At 42.6% G+C, this 27,664-nt stretch overlaps 1 protein-coding gene across 1 annotated transcript in view; it reads right to left on the bottom strand.

The window, feature by feature from the left end:
• Positions 1-27,664, bottom strand: part of tek (TEK tyrosine kinase, endothelial) — a 244,066-nt gene that overhangs the window by 178,279 nt on the left and 38,123 nt on the right. The window contains exons 3-4 of the mRNA XM_072258228.1: positions 15,555-15,665; positions 8,318-8,470 (exon numbers count right to left, since the gene is read on the bottom strand). Of these exons, the coding sequence (XP_072114329.1) occupies positions 8,318-8,470; positions 15,555-15,665 (264 nt within the window). The remainder of the gene's footprint in view (positions 1-8,317; positions 8,471-15,554; positions 15,666-27,664) is intronic.

A 27,664-nucleotide genomic window follows, 5' to 3' on the forward strand; every position in this document is an offset into this window, starting at 1 on the left:
TTTAATACTTTCCTGTGAGGTCCATACTTACCCTTATCTAAAGCTATCTAAAATCTTAAGGAGTTGTGGTCACTGTAGCCTAACTGCTCACCCAATAAAAGGTCAGTCACCTAGCCAGGCTCATTACTCAACACCAGACCCAGTACAGCCCCTCATTTTGTTAGACTATCTACATATTGATTTAAGAAACCCTCCTGGATTTCTTAGAAAAAATACAAGGAGTTAAGAAGGAAGCTGAGAAGCAGGACCTCAAGGGTAGTAATCTCGGGACTACTGCCTGTGTCACACGACAGTGAGGTAGGAATAGAATGAGGTGGCAGATATATGTGTGGCTGAAGCATTGGAGAAGAGGGAAGGGATTCAAATTCCTGAATAATTGAGACCCCTTCTGGGGCAGGGGTGACTTGTACAAAAGGGCTGGGTTGCACTTGAATCTGAGGGAGACCAATTTTCCTGCAAGAAGGCTTACTAGAACTGTTGGAAGTGGTTTAAACTAATATGACAAGGGGATGGGGACTAGTATGATAGAGCTGAGGATGAGCCAGCTGCTCTACAAGTAGATGATGGGTGTAACATGAATGTAAGGAAGGACAAGCCAATGACTGGGTACAAATGCAGACAGAGCAAAGAGTTAAATTGTACCACAGAGGCAAAATTCAAAAGGACGAAGAATGCAGGACTGAAGGTGCTGTTTTTAAATGCGCATAGCATTCAGAATAAGGTGGATGAACTCGTGGCGCAGTTACAGTTGGTCAGTATGATGATGTGGACATCACTGAGTCGTGGCTGAAAGAAGGCCATAGTTGGGAGCTTAACATCAAAGGATATATTTTGTATCGAAAGGACAAACAGGAAGGCATAGGCAGTGGTGTGGCTCTGTTGGTAAGGGATGGAATTACATCTTTAGAAAGAGGTGACAGGGTCAGAGAGTGTTGAGTCTTTGTGGGTAGAGTTAAGAAATTGCAAGGGTTAAAAAAACTATTATGTGAATCATATATTGGTCCCCAAATAGTAGCCAAGATGTGGGGTTAAGGTTGCAAAGGAAGCTGGAAAAGGCTTGTAATAAGGATAATGGCACAATTGTAACGGAGGACTTCAATATGCAAGGGGATTGGGAAAATCATGTTGGTGTCAGATTGCAAGCGGGGGAATTTGTTGAATGCCTATGAGATGGCTTTTTAGAGCAGCTTGCGCTTGGGCCTACTCAGTGTTGGGCCTACTTAGATTAGGCATTGTATAACAACCCAGATCTTATAGGGAGCTTAATGTAAAGGAACTCTTAGGAGGCAGTGATCATAATACGATTGAATTCATACTGCAGTTTGAGCGGGAGAAGCAGAAGTCACATGTATCGGTATTGCAATGAAATGAAAGGGAATTACAAAGGCATGAGAGAGGAACTTGCCCAGGTGGATTGGAAGAGGATGCTGGCGGGGATGATGGCAGCGAAGAGATGGCTGAAGCTTCTGGGAATAATTCACAAGGTGCAGGATAGATATGTTCCACAGAAGACGTTGTTCTCGAATGATAGGGGTAGGCAGCAGTGGCTGACAAGGGAATTTAAGGACTGCATAAAAGCCAAGGAAAGGGCATATAATGTAGCAAAAGTGAATGAGAAGTTGGATGATTAGGAAACAAAAAGCAACTAAAAAAACTATAAGAAAGGAAAAGATGAAATATGAGGGCAAACTAGCTAACAATATAAAGCAGGATACTAAGTTTTTTTCAGTTGTATATAGAATAAAAGGGAGGTGACTGTTGATATTGGACCAGTGGAAAATGATGCTGGTGAGGTAGTAATGGGGGACAAAGAAATGGCAGATGAACTTAATAAGTACTTTGTATCGGTCTTCACTGTGGAAGACACTAGCAGTGTGCCAGAGGTCCCTGAGTGTCAGGGAGCAGGAGTGAGTGCCATTGCTGTTACAAAGGAAAAAGTGTGAGGCAAACTCAAAGGTCCCAAGGTGGATAAGTCTCCTGGACCAGATCGACTACATCCCAGACTCCTCGGAGAGGTTGCTGAAGAGGTAACAAATGCATTGGTCATAATCTTTCAAGAATTACTTGATTCTGTCATGTTCCCAGAAGACTGGAAGATTGAAAATATCACTCCACTCTTTAAGAAGAGAGGAAGGCAAAAGAAAGGAAATTATAGACCAGTTAGCCTAACCTCAGTGGTTGGGAATTTGTTGGAGCCTATTATTAAGGATGAGGTTTCAGGGTACCCGAAGCCAGAGATGGTGAATCTGTGGCTCTGCCACAAACTGTGGTTGAGGCCAAGTTCATGGATATATTCAAGGCAAAAGTTGGTAGTTTCAGTCAGGGCATCAAAGGATATGGCAAGGCAGCAGATACATGAGGTTCAATGGGATCCAGGATCAGCGACGATGGAATGGTGGAGCAGACTCGATGGACTGAATGGCCTAATTCTGCTCCTATGTCTTTTGGTCTTATGCACCTAACAAATTATGTCCCATCTAAACCACCTGCACTTAAAAGGTCCAAGTTTCTCTTAGTGAAGTCAATTTCTTCCATAACAAAACCCTATTGTTTTTACATCTTTCCTTAATTGGCCTGCATATCTGTCCCTCAATGTCCCAGTGGCTATTGGGGATCTGTAGTACAATCCCATCAGAGTGATTGCACCCTTCCTACTTTTGAGTTCTACCCACATTGACTCAGTTGACAAGCCCTCCATTGTGTCCCCTCTGAATGCAGCTGTAATATTGTCCCTTATTAATAGTGCAACTCCCCCAGCCCACCCACCCATTTTTATCTCCCTATATATATTCTCTAAAATATCAAAAACCTAGGACATTAAGTGTTCGTTCCTGTCCCTCTCTCAGTCATGACTCTGGAATGGTCACAACATCATTGTCCCATGTACTGATTTATGCTCTATGTTTATCAGCTTTACCCATAATGTTCCTGGCATTAAAATACACACATTTCAAACTATCCATTCTATCATATCTATTACTTTGCTCCTGCCTGCCTGTACTGACTATGGCATCTACCTTCCTCTCCACTTTCTGAAGTGGTGCTCAAGTTCTCATCCCTGCCAGGCTAATTTAACCCTTTCCTTGCAGCACTAGCAAACTTCCCTGCCAGGATATCGGTTCCCCTTCAGTTTAGGTGAACTCCATTCCTCTTGTACAGGCCACCCCATCCCAGAAAAGGGTTCCAATGATCCTAGAACCTGAAACACTTCTCCCTGCACCAGTTCCTCAGCCACTCATTCACCTGTACAGTCATCCTATCCCTGTCCTGACTAGCAAAAGTAGTACCGGAAGTAATCCAAAGATTACTACCCTGGAGGTCCCACTCTTCAGCCTCTTTCCTAACTCCCTATACTCACTGTGCGGACCTCTTCCCACTTTCTACCTACAGTATGTCATTGGTGCCAATGTGCTCTGCGACCTCTGGCCACTCACCCTCCCCCTTGTCAATATTCTGCAGCCGCTCCTTGATCTTAGCACCTGGGAGGCAACGCAACATCCCAGCATCTCTTTCGCAGCCATAATTCTTCTGCCTGTCCCTCTAACTATAAAGTTTCCTATCACTATTGCTCTGCCTGATTTTACCCTTTCCTGCTGAGCCTCGGAGCTAGCAACAGTGTCACTGGCCTGACTGCTGCTGTTGTGCCCTGATAGGACATCTCTCCCAGCAGCTTCCAAAGGACTATATTTGTTGCTGATGGGAATGGCCAGAGGGGAACCCTGCACCGACTTCTCCTGGTGGTCACCATCTACTATCTGAAGCATGCACTCTGGGTATGACCACCTCAGTAAAGTTTCATCTAAGATATTCCTAAGCACATCTAGCTCCATCTACATTTCCTTGACCTTGTCAGTCAGGAACTGAAGTTGGGTGCATTTTCTGCAGATGTTGTCATTAGGGAAATTGTCAGGTTCCCTGGAATTCCACATTACACAGGAGGAAAAAACAACTCCGTACCCTTAGCTTCAGCCTGTTCTCCCTGAAGCCTGTTGAGCTAAAGCTGACCCACTCATACGATGACTGCTCCCACAATGGCCACTCCTTTTACACCTCACTTCTTTTTATTGGCTCAAATAAAACTCACTCCTGGTGAGACTTGGTTTTTTTTTTCAAATGGCTCCTGCCCTATAACAATGCTGCTCTCTTAGTTGGAAGTTCAAAGAATGACTCACTCTTGACGAAACTTACTCTTCACAAGTGGCTGATGCCTTGCAATGATGCTGCTCTCTCACACGCTAATTCAAAGAATAATGCCTCCACAATATCTTCAGCTACCTCTTTCAGTACCCTGGGATGTAGTCCATATGGTCCAGGCGACTAATCTACTCTCAGACCTTTCAGCTTCCCAAGATCCTTCTCCTTAATAATAGCAACTACACTCACTTTTGTCCTTGACGCTATCAAATTTCTGACACATGACTGTTGTCCTCCATCGTGAGGACTGATGCAATATACTTATTAAGTTTGTCTTCCATTTCTTTGTTCCCCCATTACTATCCTCTCCAGCATCATTTTCCAGTGGTCCAATATCCACTCTCACCTCTCTTTCACTCTTTGTACATGCGAAAAAAAATATTTGCTAGCTTCTTTTATGTTATTGGGTATCTTACCTTCATAATTCATCTTTTTTCTCCCTGTTGCTCTTTTAGTTGCCTTCTGTTGATTTCTAAAAACTTCCCAATCCTCTAACTTCCCACTACTTTTTGATATATGCCCTCTCTTTTGCTTTTATGCTGCCTTTGTCTTTTCCCTTGTCAGCCATAGTTGTGTCATCCTCCCATCAGAAGACCCCTTCTTTGCGATGAATCTATCCTGCTCCTCCTGAATTGCTCCCAGAAACTCCAGCCATCGCTGTTCTGCCGTCATCCCTGCCAGTGTTCTTTTTCAATCAACTTTGGCCAGCTCCTCTCTCATGCCTCTGTAGTTCCCTTTACTCCACTGTAATACTGATACATCTGACTTTAGCTTCTCTCTCTCAAACTGTGGGGTAACTTCTATGATATTATTACCACTGCCTCTCGAGATCCCTAAACATTTAAGAGAAGCTTGTATAAGTACATTGATGGGGGGGGGGGTGCTATGGAGGGCTAATTGAATTCATAATTGTGTCAGTGCTAGTAAGCAGAGGCTGATGGTCAATGGCTGTATCTTGGTGTGGAAGCCTTTGTCTAGTGGAATTCCATAGGATTTGGTGATCTTTGTTGTTTACAATTTATAAAGTGATTAGGATGTAAATTTTCAAGTCATAGTAAGCTTGCAGATGATACTAAAATAAGTAGTGCTATTGAGAGCATCAGAGATCCTGAAACATTATAGGGGGCAAAGGAGTGGCAAGTAACTATTAATCCAGAAAAGTTTGAGGTACACACACAAAATGATGGATCTTCAGCATCCGCAGATTTTCTCTTGTTTGTGGTTGGATTACTACACTGCAGCCCTGCCAAAAGGTTTTGGCCTGAAGCATCAACTGTACTCTTTTCCATACATGCTCCCGGGCCTGCTGAGCTCCTCCAGCATTCTGTGTGTGTTGCTAGGATTTCCAGCGTCTGCAGATTTTCTCTTGTTTGTTTTTAAGTTTGAGGTATTATTTTTGTGAGTGCACCCCATGGTAGGATTTATATAGTGAATAGAAGGGCCCTGGGCAGTGTTATAGAATGGAGAGACCTTGGAGTACAAATGCATCGTTTGCTGAAAGCAATGTCACAGGTAGACAGTGAAGTGAAGAAGGCATTTGGCATTTACCCTTTATTGTTTGGGATATTGAACGTAAGAGTTGGGAAATTATGATTCAGTTATATGTGAGATTGGTGAAGTATTGTGTAGAGTTTTGATCATTAAGGCATTGATGGTGTGGATAGCCAGAGGCTTTTTCCCAGGGCTAAAATGGCTAATACAAGTGGGCATAGTTTCAAGGTGCTTGGAAGTAGGTACAAGGGGGATGTCAGCGTAAGTTTCTTGCACAAAGAGTGGTGGGTGCATGGAATGCACCGTCATCGACGGTGGTAGAGGTGGATACAGTAGGGTCTTTTAAGGAACTCTTACATAGGAGCTTAGAAAAATAGAGGACTATGCAGTAGGAAAATTTTAGGCGATTCCTAGAGTAGGTTACATGGTCAGCATAACATTGTGGGCTGAAGGGCCTGTAATGTGCAGTAGATTTCTATGTTCTGTGTTCTCTCCATTTCCTGACACTATTAAACAAGAAAGAGTATAGTATACATTTACCAGGACGTTGCCTGTACCTGGGAGCCTGGGTTACCAGGAGACATTATGTAGACTAGGGCTTTATTCTCTGGAATCTTAGAGATTCAGAGTATTCTCTGAATCTCCATGGTCCCTCCAAATACTCCTAGGCCCTCTGTTCCATTTCCATTCCCCAGTTCCCCTACCATTCATAGTACAAATCTTACTCTGGTTTGATTTTTCAAAATCATATTATCACACCTCAAATTTATAGGTATAGAAATCCATTTGCTAGTCCTCACTCACTTCTCTAACTGATCCACCTGTAATCTCTGATAACCTTCTTCCCTATCAACAACTAATTTCTTGTCATCTGCAAACCTAATGATCAAGCTTTGTGCTTTTGCGTTCAAAATATTTATATAAATATGAATAATAAGGATCCAAAAACTGACTCTAGTGGCACACCTAGTCACCCTCCTCCATTCTGAGAAGTAAACTCTGGAGGTATGGGATCCAGGAAAACCTGGCTGTGAGATACAGAATTGGTTACCCAATAGAATGCAGAAGGTGGTAGGAATACACACAAAGTACTGGGAGAACTCAGCAGGTCAGCCAGCATCTATAGAAATGAATAATCAGTTGACGTTTCGAGCTGAGACCTTTACCCGTGATAGACTTGACTATATCCACTACCTTTTTGTAGGGTTTTCAGTTCAAGGGCATTGGTGTTTCCATACCAGGTTGTGATGCAGCCAGTCAATATACTCTCCACTACACATCTATAAAAGTTTGTCAAAGTTTTAGATGTCTTGCAGAAACTTTGCAAACTCCTAAATAAGTAGAGGCGGTCAGGACCAGGGAATTGAAGGTTACCAAGGAGACCAAGGGCATGAGAAGTGTTGTGGATGTAGGTGGGAAAGGACTGAACCAAGAGGGATGAAATGGGTTTAAGGTAAGCTGCAGAGAGTTATAAACTTAGTCAGCTTCATCATGGGCACTAGGCTTCATAATATCCTTGATGTCTTCAAGAAGGGATGCCTCAAAAAGGCAGCATCCATCATTAAGGGACCCCAATCACCCAGGTCATGCCTTGTTCTCATTGCCACCATCAGGGAGGAGGTACAGGAGCCTGAAGGCACACAGTCAATGATTCAGGAACAGCTTCTTCGCCTCTGCCATCAGATTTCTGAATGGACATTTGTACTACTTATTTAACTATTTAGTATATATATTTATTGTAATTCACATTTTTTCTCTGTTATTATATATTGCATTATACTGCTGCTGTAAAGACAACAAATTTCACGACATATTCTCGTGATATTAAATCTGATTCTGATCAGATTGTTGGAGCAGTGGACAGTGTGGAGAGTTGTTGTAGGGTGCAATGGGGCATTGACAGGTTACAGTGCTGGGCTGAGAAGAGGTAGACAGAATTCACCCAGGAAAGTGTGAAGTGATTCACTTTGGGAACTCATTTGAAGGTGGAATACAGGATTAATAGCAAGATTCTTGGCAGTGTGGAGGAACAGAGGGATCATGATGTCCGCATCCATTGACCGTTCAAAGTTGCCTTACAGGTTGAAAGGGTTGTTAAGAAGGCATATGGTGTGTTGGTCTTCATTAGTCAGGGGATTGAGCTCAAGAACCATGAGGTAATGTTGCAGCTCTATAAAACTCTAGTCAGACCATAATTGGAATATTGTGCTCAGTTCTAGTGGCTAATTTGTTTTCCCTCTCTTTGGCCGCCTCACCGTTATCTTTCAATTCCGGTAAGTTCTTGACTGCAAGAGCCTGTCAATCTTTGCTAAAGACTTCTCTGTAAATTTACAGATACTCCATCCTCCAGCTAAAGAAATTCCTGCTCATCTGGGCTTTTCTATTCTGAGACAGTGCCCTCTGATCCCAGACTCACCCACTATTGAAAAAATCCTTCCTATCCATTTGGCCCAGACCTTTCAATATCCGTTAGGTTTCAATGAGATCCCCCCTTATTCCTCTGAGTACAGGCCCAGAGCCGTCAACACTCCTCATATGTTAACTCTTTCATTCCCAAGACCCATTATCATAATTTTCTGTTTGCATTCCTGTGAAAATAGAGCAGTCAAAAAGAAGTATTTGTGAGTCTTACTTCTGACTATAAGCCGGGTAAAGGCTTTAGTAGAAATGTTCTGTCCAATCAGAAATGCAGTGTAGACTCCTGCATTGTCCAAGTTGACTGACTGGATGTGGTGTTCACAAGTATTAGAGACGTCATTTTGAGGCACAGATGAGATAAATATATCTGAAACGATAAAAAGAAATATTAACAATTACAAGATAAGTGGTAAGTAAAGCAAAAACTGTAATTTAAATCATAATGTATTTCTCCGGAACCATATGAAAAAAAGAAGCAAGGAATATTTTAAATGCTTTCCACAATCTCAGGACATACCATAAATGCTTTACAATTAACTGCAGTATTTTTAATTGTGGTTACTGTTGTAATGTAGGAAACACTGCTGCAGATCAGCGACAAATGAAACGCGTAACTTATCAAATCATAATTTCTGAGTTGCTGGAGAGAGAAGCATTGGTCTGAGCACCAGAACCTAGAACCAGAAACAGTACAGTGTGGAAAAGACCTCACTATTCCTTGCCTCTTCATGTGTCGGGCTAAACATCACAATCAGATAGGCTTCTATCACATCCCTTGGAACCTACCAGACTCTGTGGAAAAAAAAATCAGCCTGTCACATCTCTTTTAAACTTTCCCCTTTTTCTTAAACCTAGTGTTTAACATTTCCACCCTTTGAAAAAAACTCAATTAGGCCTCTCATAAGTTTCTAAACTTCTGTCAGGTCACTCATCACCTCTGTTGCTTCAGAGAAAAAAAAACAAGTTTGTCCAAGCTCTCATTATAGCTAATACACCCCAGTCCAGGAAACATCTCGAGGAACATTTTCTGCACCTTCTGCAAAGCTTCTGTGTCATTCTAATACTGTGGTGATCAGATCTGCACAAGCTACTCCAAATGTGCCCTAATTAAGTGGTTACTGAACTGCTGCAGGCCTTCCTGACTTTGAAGCTCAATGTCCTAATCGATGAAGGCAAACATGCTTTACGCCTTTTTACCACCCTATCCACTTGTATTGCCACTTTCAGAGAGCCCGAAGGACCTAGGACTTTAGAACAAAGATCAGTACAGCACAGGAACAGGCCATTTGGCCCACAATGTTGTACCAAACTAGCAAAAGAGCAAATCAAAAACAAACACTAATCCCTCCTACCCACACAATGTCCATATCGCTCCATCTTCCTCACATCCATGTGACTATCCAAAAGTCTCTTAAAAGCCTCCAATATAATTTCCTCTACCACCATACCAGGCCACACGTTCCAGGCATCCACCACTCTCTGAGTAAAAACCTTAACCCTCACATCCCCCCACCCCCTCGCACCTTCAATACATGCCCTCAGACATTTCAACCCTGGGGAACAGATCAGAATCAGATTTATTACCACTGGCATGTGTCATGAAATTTGTTACATAATGCAATAGAATGCAATACATAATATAGAAAGAAAAATAAATAAATAAATTACAGTAAGTAAATATGTATATTGAGTAGATTAAGATAGTGCAAATACAAAAATAATGTAAGTATAAAATAAGTGAGGCAGTGTTCATGGGTTCAATGTCCATTGAGGAAACAGATGGCAGAGGGTAAGTAACTGTTCCTGAATTGCTGAGTTTGTGCCTTCAGCTTCCGTATCTCCTTCCTGATGGTAACAATCAGAAGAGGACATGCCCTGGGCGATAGGGGTCCTTAATAATGGACACCACCCTTTTGAGGCAATACTTCTTGAAGATATCTTGGATACTGTGGAGGCTAGTACTCAAGATGGAGCTGACTAATTTTATAAATTTCTTTCTATAGCTTCTTTCAGCCCTGAGTAGTAGTTCCCCTCCCATACCAGACAGTGATGCAGCCTGTCAGAATGTTCTTCATGGTACATCTATAGAAGTGTTTGAGTGTTTTAGTTGACAAACCAAATCTCTTCAAAGTCCTAATGAAATATAGCCTCTGTCTTGCCTTCTCTATAGCTGCATCGATATGTTGGGACCAGATTAGATCTTCAGAGATCTTGATGCCCAGCTACTTGAAACTGCTCACTCGCTCCACTTCTGATCCCTCTGTGAAGATTGGTTTGTGTTCCCTCACCTTACCCTTCCTGAAATCCACAATCAGCTCTTTCATCTTACTGACGTTGAGTGCCAGGTTCTTGCTGCAACACTATTCCACTAGTTGGCATATCTCACTCCTGTACGCCCACTCATCTCCATCTGAGATTTTATCAATGATGGTTGTATCATCAGCAAATTTATAGATGGTATTTGAGCTAGAAAGAGTAGAGCAGTGGGCTAAGCACACACCCCTGAGGTGTGCCAGTGTTGATTATCAGCAAGGAGGAGATATTATCACCAATCCACACATATTGTAGTCCTCTGGTTAGGAAGTCAAGGATCCAATTGCAGAGGCCCAGGTTCTGTAACTTCTCCATCAGGATTGAGGGAATGATGGTATTAAGCGAACAGCATCCTGAGCTATAGTCAACAAACAGCATTCCGACATAGGTGTTTGTATTGTCCAGGTAATCTTAGGCTGCATGAAGAGCTATTGAGATTGCATCTTCCACAGACCTATTATGGAGATAGGCAAATTGCCGTGGGTCCAGGTTCTTGCTGAGGCAGGAGTTCAGTCTAGTCATGACCAACCTCTTGAAGCATTTCATCACTGTCGATGTGAGTGCTGCTGGGTGATAGTCATTAAGCCAGCTCACACTATTCCTCTTGGACATCGGTATGATTGTTGCCTTTTCTGAAGCAAGTAGGAACTTCTGACTGTAGCAGTGAGAGGTTGAAATGCCCTTGAATACCCCCACCAGTAGGTTGGCATAAGTTTTCAGAGCCTTACCGGGTACTCCATTGGGGCCTGCCACCTTGCAAGGGTTCATCCTCCTTAAAGACAGCCTAACATCAGCCTCCCAGACAGAGATCACAGGGTCACTGGGTGCAGCACGGATCTTCACAAGAATAGTTACATTCTCCCTTTCAGAGCGGGCTTTTGGTTTGGGAATGTACAGCAAGTTTTTATTGACACACATTCAACCACACAGGTTTTAATCAAGTCAGCAACAGCTGTGGTGTACTCTTCCAGATCTGAAGATGAATCCTTGAATACAGTCCAGTCCATTGATTGAAAGTAGTTCTGTAAGCACTCCTGTGCTTCCCTTGTCCATACTCTCTTGGTCCTCACTACTGGTGCTGCAAACTCCAGTCTGTCTATAGTCAGCCAGTAGAAGTACAGGCAGGTGAGCAGACTTTCCGAAGTGTGGGCGTGGAATAGCACAGTAGTGAGTTGTTTCCTCTGGTACTACAAGTAATTTGTTGATAGTAATTACTTAGTGCTTTTTTCAAGTTGTCCTGGTTAAAATCCCCCAAAATGATGGCGAAGGCGTCAGGGTGTGCTGTTTCATGCACGTTGATTCCATTTCTCAGATCATTCAGAGCCTGTTTGCTATTGGCCTGAGGTGGAACATACACCACTACCAAAATGATTGCAGAAATCTCCCGCAGCAGGTATAATGGACGGTACTTAATTGCGAGATATTCCACGTCTAGTGAGCAGAATTGGGACATCATTGATACATTTGTGCACCAAGAAGAGTTGATCATGAGGCACACATCTCCATCCCTGCTTTTGAGAGACTTGAAAGTCCTATCCTGAGGGTGTATAGTGAACTCATCAAACTGATTTGCTGCGTCTGATACAGAAGGGGTTAACTAGGATTCCATGAAACAAAGGACGCAAGCGGTCCTGATGTCCCTCTGATACAGCACCCTAGTTCTGAGATCTTTGATTTTGTTTACTAAAGACTGTATGTTTGCCAGCAAGATGGCTGGTATTGGGAGTATAAAACCCCGTTTCCTTAAATGCACTTGTATCGCTGGCCTGCAGCCACGTTTCCTACGAGGATTCCGGCGAGAAGTACGGCCACAATCGGCGTTGCTCCCTTTGGTTTTAAGCAGCAATAGTTTATTCAATTGCATTCAAACATCTTTATTAACTGTACAGACCATGGAATCACCCTGTATCAGGCTGAAATAGGAATATTTAATCATATCCATTGAGCTCTGCTGCTCGAGATCGCCATAAGGCACCCGGAGAACAGATACTCTCTGTCCACTCTATCTATGCCTCTCATAATCTTGTAAACCTCTGTCAGATTTCCCTTCAGCCTCCGGCACTCCAGAGAAAACAATCCAGGTTTATCCAGCCTCTCTTGATAGCACATGCCCTCTAAACCAGGCAGCATCCAAGTAAAGCCTCAACATCCTTCCTGCAGTGGATGACCAGAATAAATGCAATACTCCAGAAACAAGATGTGGCCTAACCAGAGTTTTATAGTTGCAACATAACTTCCTAACTTCTGAACTCAATGCTGCGACTAATGAAAGCCTTCTTAACCACCTTATCCACCTTATCCACCTGTGTTGTCGTTTTAAGGAGCTATGAAATTGGATCCCAAGATCTAGGGTTCCATGATATCAAGGTGGTCTGTATTGCAATCCCATCAGTGTGATTGCACCCATCCTATTCCTGATGGATTCAGTGTCTTACCCCTCCATTGTGTCTCCTATGAATGCAGCTGTGATATTGTTCCTGATTAGCGGTGCAACTCCAACCCCTCTTCTACCTCCTCCTCTATCTTTCCTAAAACTTCCAAAAAATTGGTACATTAATCGCCCATTCCTGACCCTCTTTCAACCAGGTTTCAGTAATGGCTACAACGTTGTAGTTCCATGTACTGATCCATGCTCTAAGTTCATCACCCTTACCCATAATACTTCCAGCATTAAAACATACACACTTCAAACTATCCAACCCATCATACATGTTATTTTGATTTTGCCTTTCAATAGCTTCCCTGACATCTACCTTCTGGTTCGATCCTTCCCTTACTGACCTGGGGCTCGGGTTCCCAGTCCCCTGCAAGACAAGTTTAAACACTCCTGAATAGCATCAGCAACTCTCCCACCCAGTTCTCCTCTGGTTCAGGTGCAATCCATCCCTCTTGTACAGGTCACACTTTCCCCAGACTTTGTACCCTCACATCCTTAGGGATCTGCCATTTACTGGAATTTTTCCTTTAGGATTTGACCTTCCAAATGCAATACTTGACACTCGTAAAGATTAAACTCTATCTGTTACTTCTCTGCCCAAATTTCAGCGTGATCTATATCTTGTCTTTTTCTCAATCAGGTTACTGTGGAGAGCCTCCCACTTCTGAGATGTCACTATGGGACCTTGTGCATTCTCAAAAGGTAGATTCAAATTGCATAAGATTCGGGTTTAGTTGGTTAATACAGTGCTCCCACAAGAGTGCTTCTTTGACAATGCAGCACTCCCTCAAGGTTGTCCTTTTCACAGCCCACTGCTTCCTCTGGGAAGAAAAACAGAGTTAAAGTCTCAGGTTGACAACCTTCTTCAGAGCTGTTTGACCTGAAATATTAACTTGGTTTCTATCTCCACAACAGCTGACCTGCTGAGTTTTTCCAATCATTTTTCTTTTTTTAATTTCAGATTACCAAGATCTGTGTTTTCTTTTTAGTTTCTTTTTTATGTTGAATGCTTTGTTTAATAGTTGCAGCATTCTCCAGTTTGAGGTGACAGATCATGACTTGCAAAGTGGCACTAGACAGCAACAAGTTTTTCTAAAGTTGGGATTTGGTTAAAATATTTTTCCATGCACTGAAAATATGTGAATTTAAATGATTCAACAGTTTCAGTAGAACCTTTGTGCACCTAACTATATCACAGAGAAGAATCTTGTCCAGACCATGGAGAAGAGCGTAGTAAGATATTACAAACAGAATCAGTACTGGTTTCTGGAAAAGGAAGTGGAAACAGATGTAGTGTTGGGTGGGGTGGGGAGGGGGAACGGTGGGGGTGGGTAGTGCAAGTGCCTGAGGGTGCAAAAAATGAGTTGAAGAGAGCATGCAAGATGAAAGAGTAAGTGAAAGAATCGGTAAGAGATAAAAAGGGAGAAAGACAAAGAAAAATAAAGGGAAAGAGGAACAGGACAGGGGAAACGGGTGTGCCTTGAGAGTGTTGTTACAATGGAATATTTGCATCCAAGTATGTCAAAGATTGTATTAAAACTTCCTGAAAAACTCAGCTGTAGATTCAGTAAGAATGCTAAAGGACAGGAAATTGGTTAACCTGCTTGGCTCTTGCTCCGAAGTTCTTTACTGCACTTTTGTCGTTGAAAGACTGTCCCTACGTTTGCATAGTAAAGGAAATGAACTTGTTCAGGTAACGAACAGACGCTAAAAATGTGATGTACCAGTAAATCTGAGAATGCAATATTAACAGTAGTAATTAATCTTCATGGATTAAGAATAATCATGTTTAAATCTGATGACAGGAAAGTTACTGAGAAATGTGAAGGGTAAAAAGGTGATTAGTATTCATCTAGGCCTGGTAACTAAATTATTTAGCTTTAATTATTCTGGCACAACATCATGGGATGAAGTGTCAGTTCCTGTTGTATTGTTCTCTATTCTTTCATAATGACCTCAGCAGAATGTAGCAAAGGTCAGGCACTAACAAAAACAACTGCCAGTTTACTCTTGCACGTTTATCATCGTGAAATGCCCAAAAGAGCAATTTGCAGCATAGCCTGCTAAGCTACAGACACAGAAGTAGTGAGAGAAATGTTCAGAAGTTTATTCGAAAGAGATAATTGTAAGGAACATCTTGAAAGTAGAGAGAAGAGTGGAGAGTTAAGGAGGACTTAGGATCTTAAAGTCTTGTGGAATACGAGGGGTGATTGATAAGTTCATGGCCTAAGGCAGAAGGAGGCAATTTTAGAAAACCAAGCACATTTATTTTTCAACATAGTCCCCTCCTACATTCACACACTTAGTCCAGCTTTCGTGGAGCATATGGATCTTGGACCTCCACCAAGTGTCTATAGCAGGGGTGATTGATGAGTTCATGGCCTAAGGTAGTAGGAAATGAGTTATTAACGCATTAAAAATAAATATGCTAGGTTTTCTAAAATTGACTCCTTCTATCTTACACCACGAACTTATCAATCACCCCTCGTATTTAAAGTTTGGACATTCGAGAGGCCAGTATCAGAGAAGCACAAAATAATATAATTATTACTCACAGATTAAATGTTTGAATTTATAATGTCAAATTGGGAATAATCTAAAATAATTTTATTCCATTATATTTAACAATAAAGTGACTAGATAGAAATTATAGAGTGTTTCTTTTGTCTGAAGAACACAGGATTACAAATAGTTTCATTACCTTTTTTATAGATCATTAAATCAGCTTCGGTCTGTTGGTGTCGCTGGAACCGAATGGTGGTGCTTTCACCATTATTCACAGTTATGGTAAATACTTCTGGCAAGAAATGAGCTGTAATTTAAAAGATAAATCTTTCACCAACTTAGATAAATGACATTATTCATGAATCAAGGTACACAGGCCAATAATGACAAGGAATATGTGAACGAAACTGGGTACTGGCCCAGCACACACTCATTGTGTTTAGAACCAATCTTACGCTCACACATTTGTACACTCAGCTGTAAAATAACAGTCCATTTCAATACTCAACGGGATGAGTGTACGAAACAGATAACTTGAGATTCTATTGTAAATGGTGCATAGAACAAAATTCTTCCCCTATTCTATGTATTCTACAGGATCATGGAGGCCGAGCTTAGGAAGGATAATGGCGCCTAACAGCGACTCCTTTACTTGCATCTTTGGAAACAGCTCTATTTCCATCTTTAATATCTTTATTTTTCCCTTTCAGGGTTTTTTTGAAGACCCTGACTTGGAGTTACATGTAGGCTTTGGTTCTTTGCGAGAGTGGGACCCGTTCTTGGGGTTCCATGACTGGCCGTTATTTGACATACCAAGGGTTCAGCCTGAGAGTCTCGATCGTGTTCGGAAGCCTAAGATCTCAGGGCTCTGGAGACAGGCAGATCGAAGGCCAGTGTCACGGCAGGAGACGCGTGTGTTGTCAGGGAGGCCGGAAAATCTTTCGCTGTGAGCCCAAAGACCTGAGGTCTTTGCGATCTTTGGACACAGAGCTCAAAAAAAGCGACGAAATGAACTTTTAACATCATAATCCAGCGGGCTTTTGTTATGCCTCCCGCTCACTGTGAAAATGGGGACACCTCCCTCTCCCTTGCCAGGGAGAGAGAGAACCTGTGGTATGCTGAATGTCAGATGAAATGGGATCACTTTGGTCTGTGTCTTCGCTATTACTTAGCACATGCTTGGGCTCGGTGATGGTACCAATGTGCTTATTTTTGCTGGTGGGGGGAGGGGGGATTATTGCTCGCTGCCGCTTACGTGCGGGGGGGGAGCTGGGCGGGACTTTGGGGTTCTCATGTTTAACTGTTGTTCATTCTTTGAGGCACTTCTCTGTTTTCGTGGATGTTTTCAAAGAAAAAGCATTTCAGAATGTATATTGTATACATTTCTCTGATTTTAAATTTGACCTTTGAACCTTTGAGATCAGTGTCATCCAAGGAATTATAATGTTATTGTGGCCATAGTCTCCAATTAGTCTTACACTCCTTATAACAACAAAAATATTTTGCCAACTTTTTATCCAATTACACTTGAAAGTTCCATTTTAATTCCAAACAGCAGCTTGAGTAGAGAAACACTCCGAGCTCCTATTCCCAATTTTATGTCATAAATCTGTGCTGTATTATTAACTCTCCTGTTCCTGCAAAAAGTTTTTCCTTAATGATTCTTTCAAAATCCCTGTAATCATGAATATCTTCATTTAATTGCTCTTACAGCTTCTTTATTCAGGTAAAACAATTCCAAAGGAAGTGGTGTGGGTACAGAGGGGTATGGACTTAGAAGAAGAGGATGTGAATACCGAACAGATGACAAATAAAGGGAAGAGTTAGAAAAGAGATTGTGGATACAGAAGAGGGAGTGGATAGAGAAAAGAGGGTAGTTAAAACGTGACATAGCAGAGGGACTGGAAACAGCAGGGGGTAGGTAGATACAGAAAAGGGGGAAAGATTTGGAAGAGGTTAATGAATATAAAAGTGGAAGGTGGAAAATTGACGAGCTGGGGCTGGATACAGACATTGATTTGGATAAAGAAGAGGAGATTTAGATGTGACAGGTGCATGAGAAGGGGGCAAGTAAAATGATGGATATAAATCCACAGAGATGGGTTAAATACAAAAGAACATGAAAATGGAAGAGGGGAGGATCAGTTGGGAAAAGTAAGCGGATTAAAAAGAGGTTTGCTGCAGAGGGATAAATTGAATATAAAAAAAATTGTAAAAGGTGATATACAAAGGGCATTAGATAAAGAAGAAGGAGATAGATCAGAATCAAGTTAATATCATTGGCATATGTTGTGAAATTTGTTGATTTTGCGGCAGCAGTATATTGCAATAAATAATAATAGAGAAAAATGTGTGTGTGTATATATATATATATATTCACAGTTTTTGTATATACAATATACTCAGAGGGTGGAGCATAGTCACGATGACACTAAATGGCAACTCCTCTGCTTGCATCTTTGGAAACACCTCTATTTCTATCTTTGATATCTCTTTTTCTCCTTTTCAAGGCTCTTTTGAAGACCCTGACCTGGAGTTACACTCGGACTTCAGTTCTTTGTGGGAATGGGACCGGCTGACAGGGCCTCAAGACCAGCAGCTTTTTAATATCGCAAGGACGCGGCCTGGAAGACTAGTGTGCCTTCAGGGTATTGGATTTTCATGGTTCTGGAGACGGGCTGATTCAAGGCCAGTGCCCTGACTGAGGCGTTGTGGGAGAACACGGAAGATCAGAAGCTGCAGGCTAGCTGCCGTGGGCTGGGTGTCCAGAGACCTGGGTTCTTTGGGCACAGCCCTTGGAAAAAGTAACACAACAGACTTTTAACACCATAAATTAGTGAGTTGTTTGTTACGTCTCCCCTCTCACTGTGAAACAGAGACACCTCTTTTTCCCTTATTAGGGAGAGAGAGGGAGACTGGGGTATGTCGAATACTGGGTGAATCAGTAGTCTTTGGGGTACTGCAAGTCTGTGTCTTTATTGATGCTTTGCTGCACGCTTGAGTGCTCAGTGGAAGGTGCAGATGCTTCTTTGTTAGTGGGGAGGGGAGATCATTGCTTTGCTGCTGCTTATGCATGGGGGGAGAGCTGGGGGGGCTTTGAGGTTCTAACATTTAACTGTCATTCATTCTTTGGGGCACTCCTCTGGTTTCATAGATGTTTGCAAAGAAAAAGAATTTCAGGATGTATATTGTATATATTTCTCTGATATTAAATGTACCTATTAAACCTATAATAGTTAAATTAAATAAGTAGTGTAAAAATAGAAATATAAAAATTAGTTAGGTAATGTTCATGGGTTCAATGTATATTCAGAAATCAGATGGCAGAGGGGAGAAGCTGTTCCTGAACTGAATTGTTCATTGTGTGCCTTCAGGCTTCTGTACCTCCTTTCCGATGGTAACAATGAGAACAAGGCATGACCTGGGTGCTGGGGGTTGTTAATGATGGGCACTGCCTTTCTGAGGCATCATTCCTTAAAGATGTCCTGGATACAATGAACGCTAGTGCTCATGAAGGAGCTGACTAAGTTTACAACTCTTTGCAGCTTACTTCCATCTGGTGCAATAGCCCTCCCCACCTTCCCCCGCACCCCCCCCATATCAGACAGTGAGCAACCAGTTAGAATACTCTCCATGCTACATCTGTAGGAACTTGTGTTTTTGTAGACATACCAAATCTTTTCAAACTCCAAATGAAATATAGGTTATGTCACGCCTTCTTTGTAGCTGCAGCAAAATGTTGGGACCAGGTTAGATCCTCAGAGATATTGACACCCAGGAACCTGAACTTTTCCACTTCTGATCCCTCTATGAGGACTAGTGTGTATTCCCTCACCTTACCCTTACTGAAGTCTACAATCAGTTCTTTGTTCTTACTGACGTTGAGTGCCAGGATCTTGCTTTAACACCACTCAACTAGCTGATATATTTCACTCCTGCCAACAATGGTTGTATCATCAGCAAGTTTATAGAAAGCATTTAAGCTGTGCCTAGACACACAGACATGGGTGTAGAGAGAGTAGAGCAGTAGGCTAAGCACACATCCCTCAGGTGTGCCATGTCAGCGAGGTGGAGATGTTGTTTCTGATCTGTACAGATTGTGGTCTACCGGTTAGATAGTTGAGGATCCAGTTGCAGAGGGAGGTACAGAGGCCCAGGTCTTGGAGCTTTTTGATCAGAACTGTAGAAATGATGGTGTTAAATGCTGAACTGTAGTCAATAAACAGCATCCTGACACAGATATAGAAAAGCAAGATGGGCACACAACTGGAATGTCTAACGTGAACTGAATCTGTAATGGACAGAAAAATTTGATTTATGTAAAGGCAGGAGAGGGAGGTTGATAAAACAAAAATGAGGGTGATTTACATGAAAATTCTGTGCTAAGCAACTGGCTGGAGTGTCTATGGACATCTTCAACAGTCTGAGGTACCCACCTACTAAAAGCAGGTTTCAATCAACTGGTGTCCAAGAAGAACAAGGTTACCTGCCTCAATTACTAGTAGCACTTATATCTACTGTGATGAAGTGTTTAGAGAGGTTCAAAGTTCAAAGTAAATTTATTATCAAGTTAAGTATGTGTCTCCATATAGAGCCCTGAGACTTATTTTCTTGCAGGCGTTCATGATAGAACACAGAAATACAATAGAATCAAGGAAAAACTACACAGGACTGATAGGCAACTAATGAGCAAAAGAAGACAACCTGGGCAAATACAAAAAAAATGATAAATAAGTAAATAAATAATTCTGAGAACATGAGTTGTAGAGTCCTTGAAAGTGAGTGCGTAGATTGTCAGATCCATTCAGAGTTGAGGTGTGTAAAGCAATACATGCTTGTTCAGCAGCCTGATGGTTGAAGGGATAATAATTGTTCCTGAACCTATTGGGTGTGGGATCTAATGCTCCTGTACCTCCTCCCGACAGCAGCGGTAAGAAGAGAGCATGGTCTACAGGGTGGGGTTCCTTGATAAAGGATAACGCTTTTTTGTGGCAGTGCTCCTTGTAGGTGCGCTCAGTGGAGGGGAGGGCGTTTCCTGTGATGGACTGGGCTGTACCCACTACTTTTGTATGCGTTTCCATTCTTGGGCATTGGCATTTCCATACCTGGCTGTGGTGCAGCCAGTCAGGATACTTTATACTTCATTGTCACCAAACAATTGATTCTAGAACGTACAATCATCACAGCGATATTTGATTCTGCACTTCCCACTCCCTGGATTACAAATATTAAATATTAAAAATATTAAAAATAGTAAAAATTAGTAATCATTAAAAATTTAAATTATAAATCATAAATAGAAAATAGAAAAATGGAAAGTAAGGTAGTGCAAGAAAACCGAGAGGCAGGTCTGGATATTTGGGGGGTACAACCCAGATCCAGGTCAGCATCTGTTCAGCAGTCTTATCACAGTTGGAAAGAAGCTGTTCCCAAATCTGGCCGTAGGAGTCTTCAAGCTCCTGAGCCTTCTCCCGGAGGGAAGAGGGATGAAAACTGTGTTGGCTGGGTAGGTAGTGTCCTTGATTATCCTGGCAGCACTGCTCTGACAGCGTGCAGTGTAAAGTGAGTCCACGGACGGAAGACTGGTTTGAGTGATGTGCTGCGCCGTCTTCACGATCTTCTGCAGCTTCTTCCAGTCTTGAGCAGGACAACTTCCATACCAGGTTGTGATGCACCCTAGAAGAATGCTTTCTACAGTGCATCTATAAAAATTAGTGAGGGTTTTAGGGGAAAGGCCAAATTTCTTTAGTTTTCTCAGGAAGTAAAGGTGCTGGTGGGCCTTCTTGGCAGTGAACTCTACTTGGTTGGACCAAGTCAGGTCACTTGTGATATTGACCCCGAGGAACTTAAAGCTTTTGACCTGTTCCACAGTGGATACTCTCCACTGTGTATCTATAGGAAAAGGAAAGGTACGTCGCATCCAGATTTTCTCCGCTTAATGGACGATTTCCCTCCACACCTCTCTGATGTAGTGGGGAACCACGTACCAGGCAAGTTACAGCCTTCTGCTGGGTGAGTTTCCAAAGAGATCACCAGCTTGTAACCCAGCACGGATGGAAAGTGTGCAGGGGAGCTGGCTGGATTCGAACTCGGGACCTTTCGTCCCAAAGTCTGACATTGATGCCACTATGCCACCAGCCGTGTCTATGTGTGTATCTATAGAAGTTTGTCAAATCTGCGCAAACTTCTAAGGAAATAGAGGTGCTGTTGTGCCTTCTTTGTAATGGCACTTATGTTCTGATCTGAGCACTGATCCTCTGATAGGATAATGCCAAGGATTTTAATGCTATTGACACTCCCCACCTCTGATCCCTTAAGAGGGATGGCTTATGGATCTCCGGTTTCTTCTCTTGTGGTCAATAATCATCTTCTTGGTTTTGTTGACGTTGAGCGAGGGGTTGCTGTAGTGGCACCATCCACCCATATTTCCAATCTCCAACTGAAATATGGCATTGGAGCTGTACTTAGCCTCATAGTCATAAATATAAAGCAAGTAAAGCAGGGGGCTGAGTAGACAGCTTGTGCTGTTGCACCTGTACTGAAGAGGTTCTGTCCTGGGACCAACATGTAAGTACCATCGCAAAGAAGGCACAACAGTTCTTTAGATATTTGCATAGATTTGGCACCTCACCCAAAACTAACAAACTTCTATAAACGCCCAATGGAAAGTATCCTAACTGTTGCCCCACTGCCTGGTGGGTCTCATCAGCAAGAACAATGAGTCAGCATACAGGGAGGAGGTGCAGCGGCTAACAGACTGGTGCAGAGCCAACAACCTGTCTCTGAATGTGAACAAAACAAAAGAGACGGTTGTTGACTTCAGGAGGACACAGAATGACCACTCTCCGCTGAACATCTACGACTCTCCCATAGAGATCGTTAAGAACACCAAATTTCTTGGTGTTCATCTGGCGGAGAATCTCACCTGGTCCCTCAACACCAGCTCCATAGCAAAGAAAGCCCAGCAGCGTCTCTACTTTCTGTGAAGGCTGAGAAAAGTCCATCTCTCAACCCCCATCCTCACCACATTCTACAGAGGTTGTATTGAGAGCATCCTGAGCAGCTGCATCACTGCCTGGTATCACTTCCTGGTTCAGAAATTGCACCGTCTCAGATCGCAAAACCCTGCAACGGATAGTGAGGTCAGCTGAGAAGATCATCGGGGTCTCTCTTCCCGCCATTATAGACATTTACACCACACGCTGCATCCGCAAAGCAAACAGCATTATGAAGGACCCATGCCCCCCTCATACAAACTCTTCTCCCTCCTGCCATCTGGCAAAACGCACCAAAGTATTCGGGCTCTCACGACCAGACTGTGTAACAGTTTCTTCCCCCAAGCCATCAGACTCCTCAACATCCAGCGCCTGGACTGACACCAACCTACTGCCCTCTACTATGCATATTGTCGAATTTATTGTTTATTGTAATGCCTGAACTGTTCTGTGCTCTTTATGCAGTCCTGGGTAGGTCTGTAGTCTAGTGTAGTTTTGTGTTGTTTTACGTAGTTCAGTGTAGTTTTTGTATTGTTCATACAGCACCATGGTCCTGAAAAACGTTGTCTCGATTTTACTGTGTGCTGTACCAGCAGTTATGGTCGAAATGACAATAAAAAGTGACTTGACTTGACTTGGTATGGAAACACCAATGCCCAGTAATGGGAAAAGTCTACAGAAACTGGTAGATACAGCCAAGTCCACCTCAGGCAAATCCCTTCCAACACTGAGGACACTCAAGTGGAGAAGTGGCATCCATCATCAAGGAACCCCAGCATCCAGTCTAAGTCCTCTTCTCACAGTTTCCATCAGGTAAGAAGTATACGAGCCTTAGGTCCCAAACCTTTTGGTCACTCAAATATCTGCTACCTGATCCTTAGGTGTGTCCACCTCACTAAACCACTCATCTATCTTGATATTCCAGATTATCCCAAGGACATCCAGCTCCAGTACCAGTTCCTTAATGTGATTAGACGGGGAGCTGCACTTAGGCACACCTCTTATAGGTGAAGTCATCAACACCATCTGTGGACTCACTGATCTCCCTTACCCTGCAGAGGAACATGCCATGGCCTAGCTGCCATTCCAGCTACTTTAAAAAGAAAGGTAAGATCTCACAAACACTACATCATTATTCTTTTTTTTTGTATTATTTATTTATCTTGGTAATTTATCGAATTTTATGTCTCTGCTCTGTAATGGTGCAACAGAATGACAAATTTCACATCATATGTCAGTGATAATAAATGTGATCCTAATTCTGATTTCTACATTAACTCTTGCACTAAGGAAATCCCTATCAATATTGGGTAACTTAAGTTATGTATTACAAAATCACCATTGCTTTTATATCTTTCCATAATCTGCATTCATATCTGTTCCTCTATCTCACATTCTTAGGGTGGCGATATGGGTTCAACTTAGTAATAAATTTGGTGCATTTGAGTAATAGACTCTCTAAGAGTCCAATGGAACTCAGTGAACAAAGATATAAGGAGATCGCAGATATCTCTAATTACAAAATTTTAATGGTTAGTGACTTCAACTTCCTCATCTTGCCTCGGATTGCTAAACTGCAAAGTGCTTGGTAGGAGCAGAATTTGGTAAATGGGTCCAAGAAAGTTTTCTCAACCAATACAATAGAGAGGGGGCAACACTCAACTTCCTATTGGAAAATTAGGCAATGACGTAGTACTATTGGCATGATATTCATGTTAAAATAGTTCTGAAAAGAATATGGGACACAAGATTTAAAAAGCAAGTAGGGCCTTTTTTGGTGGGCTTGAGATATCGCACTTGGCAAGAGCCAATGATAAAAGATTAAGGTTAAGTGAAGACGGACTTTGGGGGAATGGCTTTTGTTGGAGTGGACAGGGTTAGAGTGGGGAATTGAGACTTTGGCTCAAGACGCTTCTGCAAGGAAAGGTGGAGGCTAACCTAAATCTCTGCTTTCTTTCTTTCTCTATAGGACAGGCAGGCAGGCAGAGGGGGTGGAGTGACGATTTATTAAAAAAATAGAATCAGATGCTTAGAGAGCGTTGACATAGGATCGAAAGGTGTAGAATTGTTGTGTGTAGAGTTAGGAAACTGCAGGGGCAAAAGGCCCTGAAAGGAGGTTACAGGCCTCTAAACAGTAGCCAGGATATGGGGTACAAATGACTATGGGAGTTAGAAAACACATGTAAGAAGGGCAATGTTATCACAGTCATGGGGGATTTCAATATGCAGGTAGATTGGGAAAATCAGGTTGGCGCTGCATCCCAAGGTAGGGAATTTGTAACATGCCTATGAGATAGCTGTGGTTGAGCCCACTAGAGAAAAGGCAATTCTGAATTGGGTGTTGTGTAATGAACTAGATTTGATTAGGGAGGTATAGGAACTATTAGAAAACGGAGTTCATAATATGATAGTCTTTACCCTGCAGTTTGAGAGGGAGAAGCTGAAATCAGATATATCTGTATCACAGTGGAGTAAAGACAACTGAGTGGTGGTGAGGTGGAGATACGTCTGCACCAAGAAGGTAAGGCATTCTTTCCCTCCACTAGCCGGCAGGCCACAATTGAGCAGGGAGTAGCATCTGCTTATTCCCCCTGATCAGGGCCATGTGAAGCCCTGGGAGCAAGTGGTGGATGGTCATATGAGCAACTGGTTCATACCACAAGTCCTGGTTATGTGGCCACTGACGCCAGGCAGACAAATCTCTGAAGAATATTGATAATGGCTGGGGTCACCTGTCTTGTAAAGACACTGCCCAGAAGAAGGCAAAGGCAAACCCCTTCTGCAGAAAAGTTTGCCATGAATAATCATGGCCATGGAAAGGTCATGATCGCCCAGGTCATATGTAACAGCACGTAACGAATGAAAGGCAACTACAGAGGCATGAGAGAGGAGCTGGCAGAAGTCGACTGGAAGGGGGCAGTAAGGGGGCAGTGGCTGGAGTATCTGGGAGCAATCCTGAAGATGCAAGATAAATGACGATGAGACCTCCGTCATTCAGGGTTGACCATGGATGTTGCAACCTAGCTGTCAAGATATGGAGAGCATAAGCAGTCCAAAATGGAGAGAATGCTGTTGTCCATGTAGCAAGCTCCCCCCTCCACACATCTGATGAACCCAAATAAACGACAGAGACCTTTACAGGTTGGCCCCAGCAACATCACAGGAATTGCCTGCCTGGGTTGAACTCAATGTAGGACTGCCTTAGAGACTCCAGCTCCAGATTTTTCCCTCTTAGACCATAAGACCATAAGACAAAGGAGCAGAAGTCGGCCATTCAGCCCATTGAGTCTGCTCTATCATTTTATCATGATCTGATCCATTCTCCCATTTAGTCCCACTCCCCTGCCTTCTCACCATAACCTTTGATGCCCTGGCTACTCAGATACCTATCAATCCCTGCCTTAAATACACCCAATGACTTGGCCTCCACTGCTGCCCGCGGCAACAAATTCTATAGATTCACCACCCTCTGACTAAAAAAATTTCTTCGCATTTCTGTTCTGAATGGGCGCCCTTCAATCCTTAAGTCATGCCCTCTCCTACTAGACTCCCCCATCATGGGAAACAACTTTACCACATCCACTCTGCCCATGCCTTTCAACATTCGAAATGTTTCTATGAGGTCTCTCCTCATTCTTCTAAACTCCAAGGAATACAGTCCAAGAGTGGACAAACTTTCCTCATATGTTAATCCTCTCATTCCCGGAATCATTCTAGTGAATCTTCTCTGTACCCTCTCCAACGTCAGCACATCCTTTCTTAAATAAGGAGACCAAAACTGCCCACAGTACTCCAAGTGAGGTTTCACCAGCACCTTATACAGCCTCAACATCACATCCCTGCTCCTATACTCTATTCCTCTAGAAATGAATGCGAACATTGCATTCGCCTTCTTCACTACCGACTCAACCCGGAGGTTAACCTTAAGGGTATCCTGTACGAGGACTCCCAAGTCCCGTTGCATCTCCAAACTTTGAATTCTTTCCCCATTTAAATAATAGTCTGCCCGTTTATTTCTTCTGCCAAAGTGCATAACCATACACCTTCCAACACTGTATTTCATTTGCCACTTCTTTGCCCATTCTTCCAGTCTATCCAAGTCTCTCTGCAGACTCTCCGTTTCCTCAGCACTACCAGCCCCTCCACCTATCTTTGCATCATCAGCAAACTTAGCCACAAAGCCATCTGTTCCATAATCCAAATCGTTGATGTACAATGTAAAAAGAAGCGGCCCCAACACGGACCCCTGTGGAACACCACTGGTAACCGGCAGCCAATCAGAACAGGATCCCTTTATTCCCACTCTCTGTTTCCTGCCAATCAGCCAACACTCTATCCACATATGTAACTTTCCCGTAATTCCATGGGCTCTTATCTTGTTAAGCAGCCTCATGTGTGGCACCTTGTCAAAGGCCTTCTGAAAATCCAAATACAGTATACAATATCAACTACATCTCCCTTGTCTAGCCTACTTGTCATTTCCTCAAAAAATTGTAATAGGTTTGTCAGGCAGGATTTTCCTTTAAGGAATCCATGCTGAGTTCTGCCTATCTTGTCATATGCCTCCAGGTAATCTGTAACCTCATCCTTGACAATCGACTCCAACAACTTCCCAACCACCGATGTCAAGCTAACAGGTCTATAATTTCCGTTTTGCTTCCTTGCCCCCTTCTTAAATAGCGGAGTGACATTTGCAATCTTCCAGTCCTCTGGAACCATGCCAGAATCTATCAACTTTTGAAAGATCATCGCTAATGCCTCCGCAATCTCCACAGCTACTTCCTTCAGAACACAAGGGTGCATTCCATCTGGTCCAGGAGATTTATCTACCTTTAGACTATTCAGCTTCCTGAGTACTTTCTCTGTCGTAATTGTGACTGCGCACACTTCTCTTCCCTGCCACCCTTGAGCGTCCGGTATACTGCTGATGTCTTCCTCAGTGAAGACTGATGCAAAATACTCATTCAGTTCCTCCTCCATCTCCTTATCTCTCATTGCAATTTCTCCAGCATCATTTTCTACCAGTCCTATATCTACTCTCACCTGTCTTTTACTCTTTATATACTTGAACAAGCTTTTAGTATCCTCTTTGATATTACTTGCTAGCTTCCTTTCATAGTTAATCTTTTCCCTCTTAATGACCTTCTTAGTTTCCTTTTGTAAGCTTTTAAAAACTTCCCAATCCTCTGTCTTCCCACTAATTTTTGCTTCCTTGTACGCCCTCTCCTTTGCTTTAACTTTGGCTTTGACTTCTCTTGTCAACCACGGTTACATCCTTTTTGCATTCGAAAATTTCTTCTTTTTTGGAATA

This window comes from Mobula birostris, chromosome 5 (assembly GCF_030028105.1).
Source record: "Mobula birostris isolate sMobBir1 chromosome 5, sMobBir1.hap1, whole genome shotgun sequence".
Lineage (NCBI taxonomy): Eukaryota > Metazoa > Chordata > Chondrichthyes > Myliobatiformes > Myliobatidae > Mobula > Mobula birostris.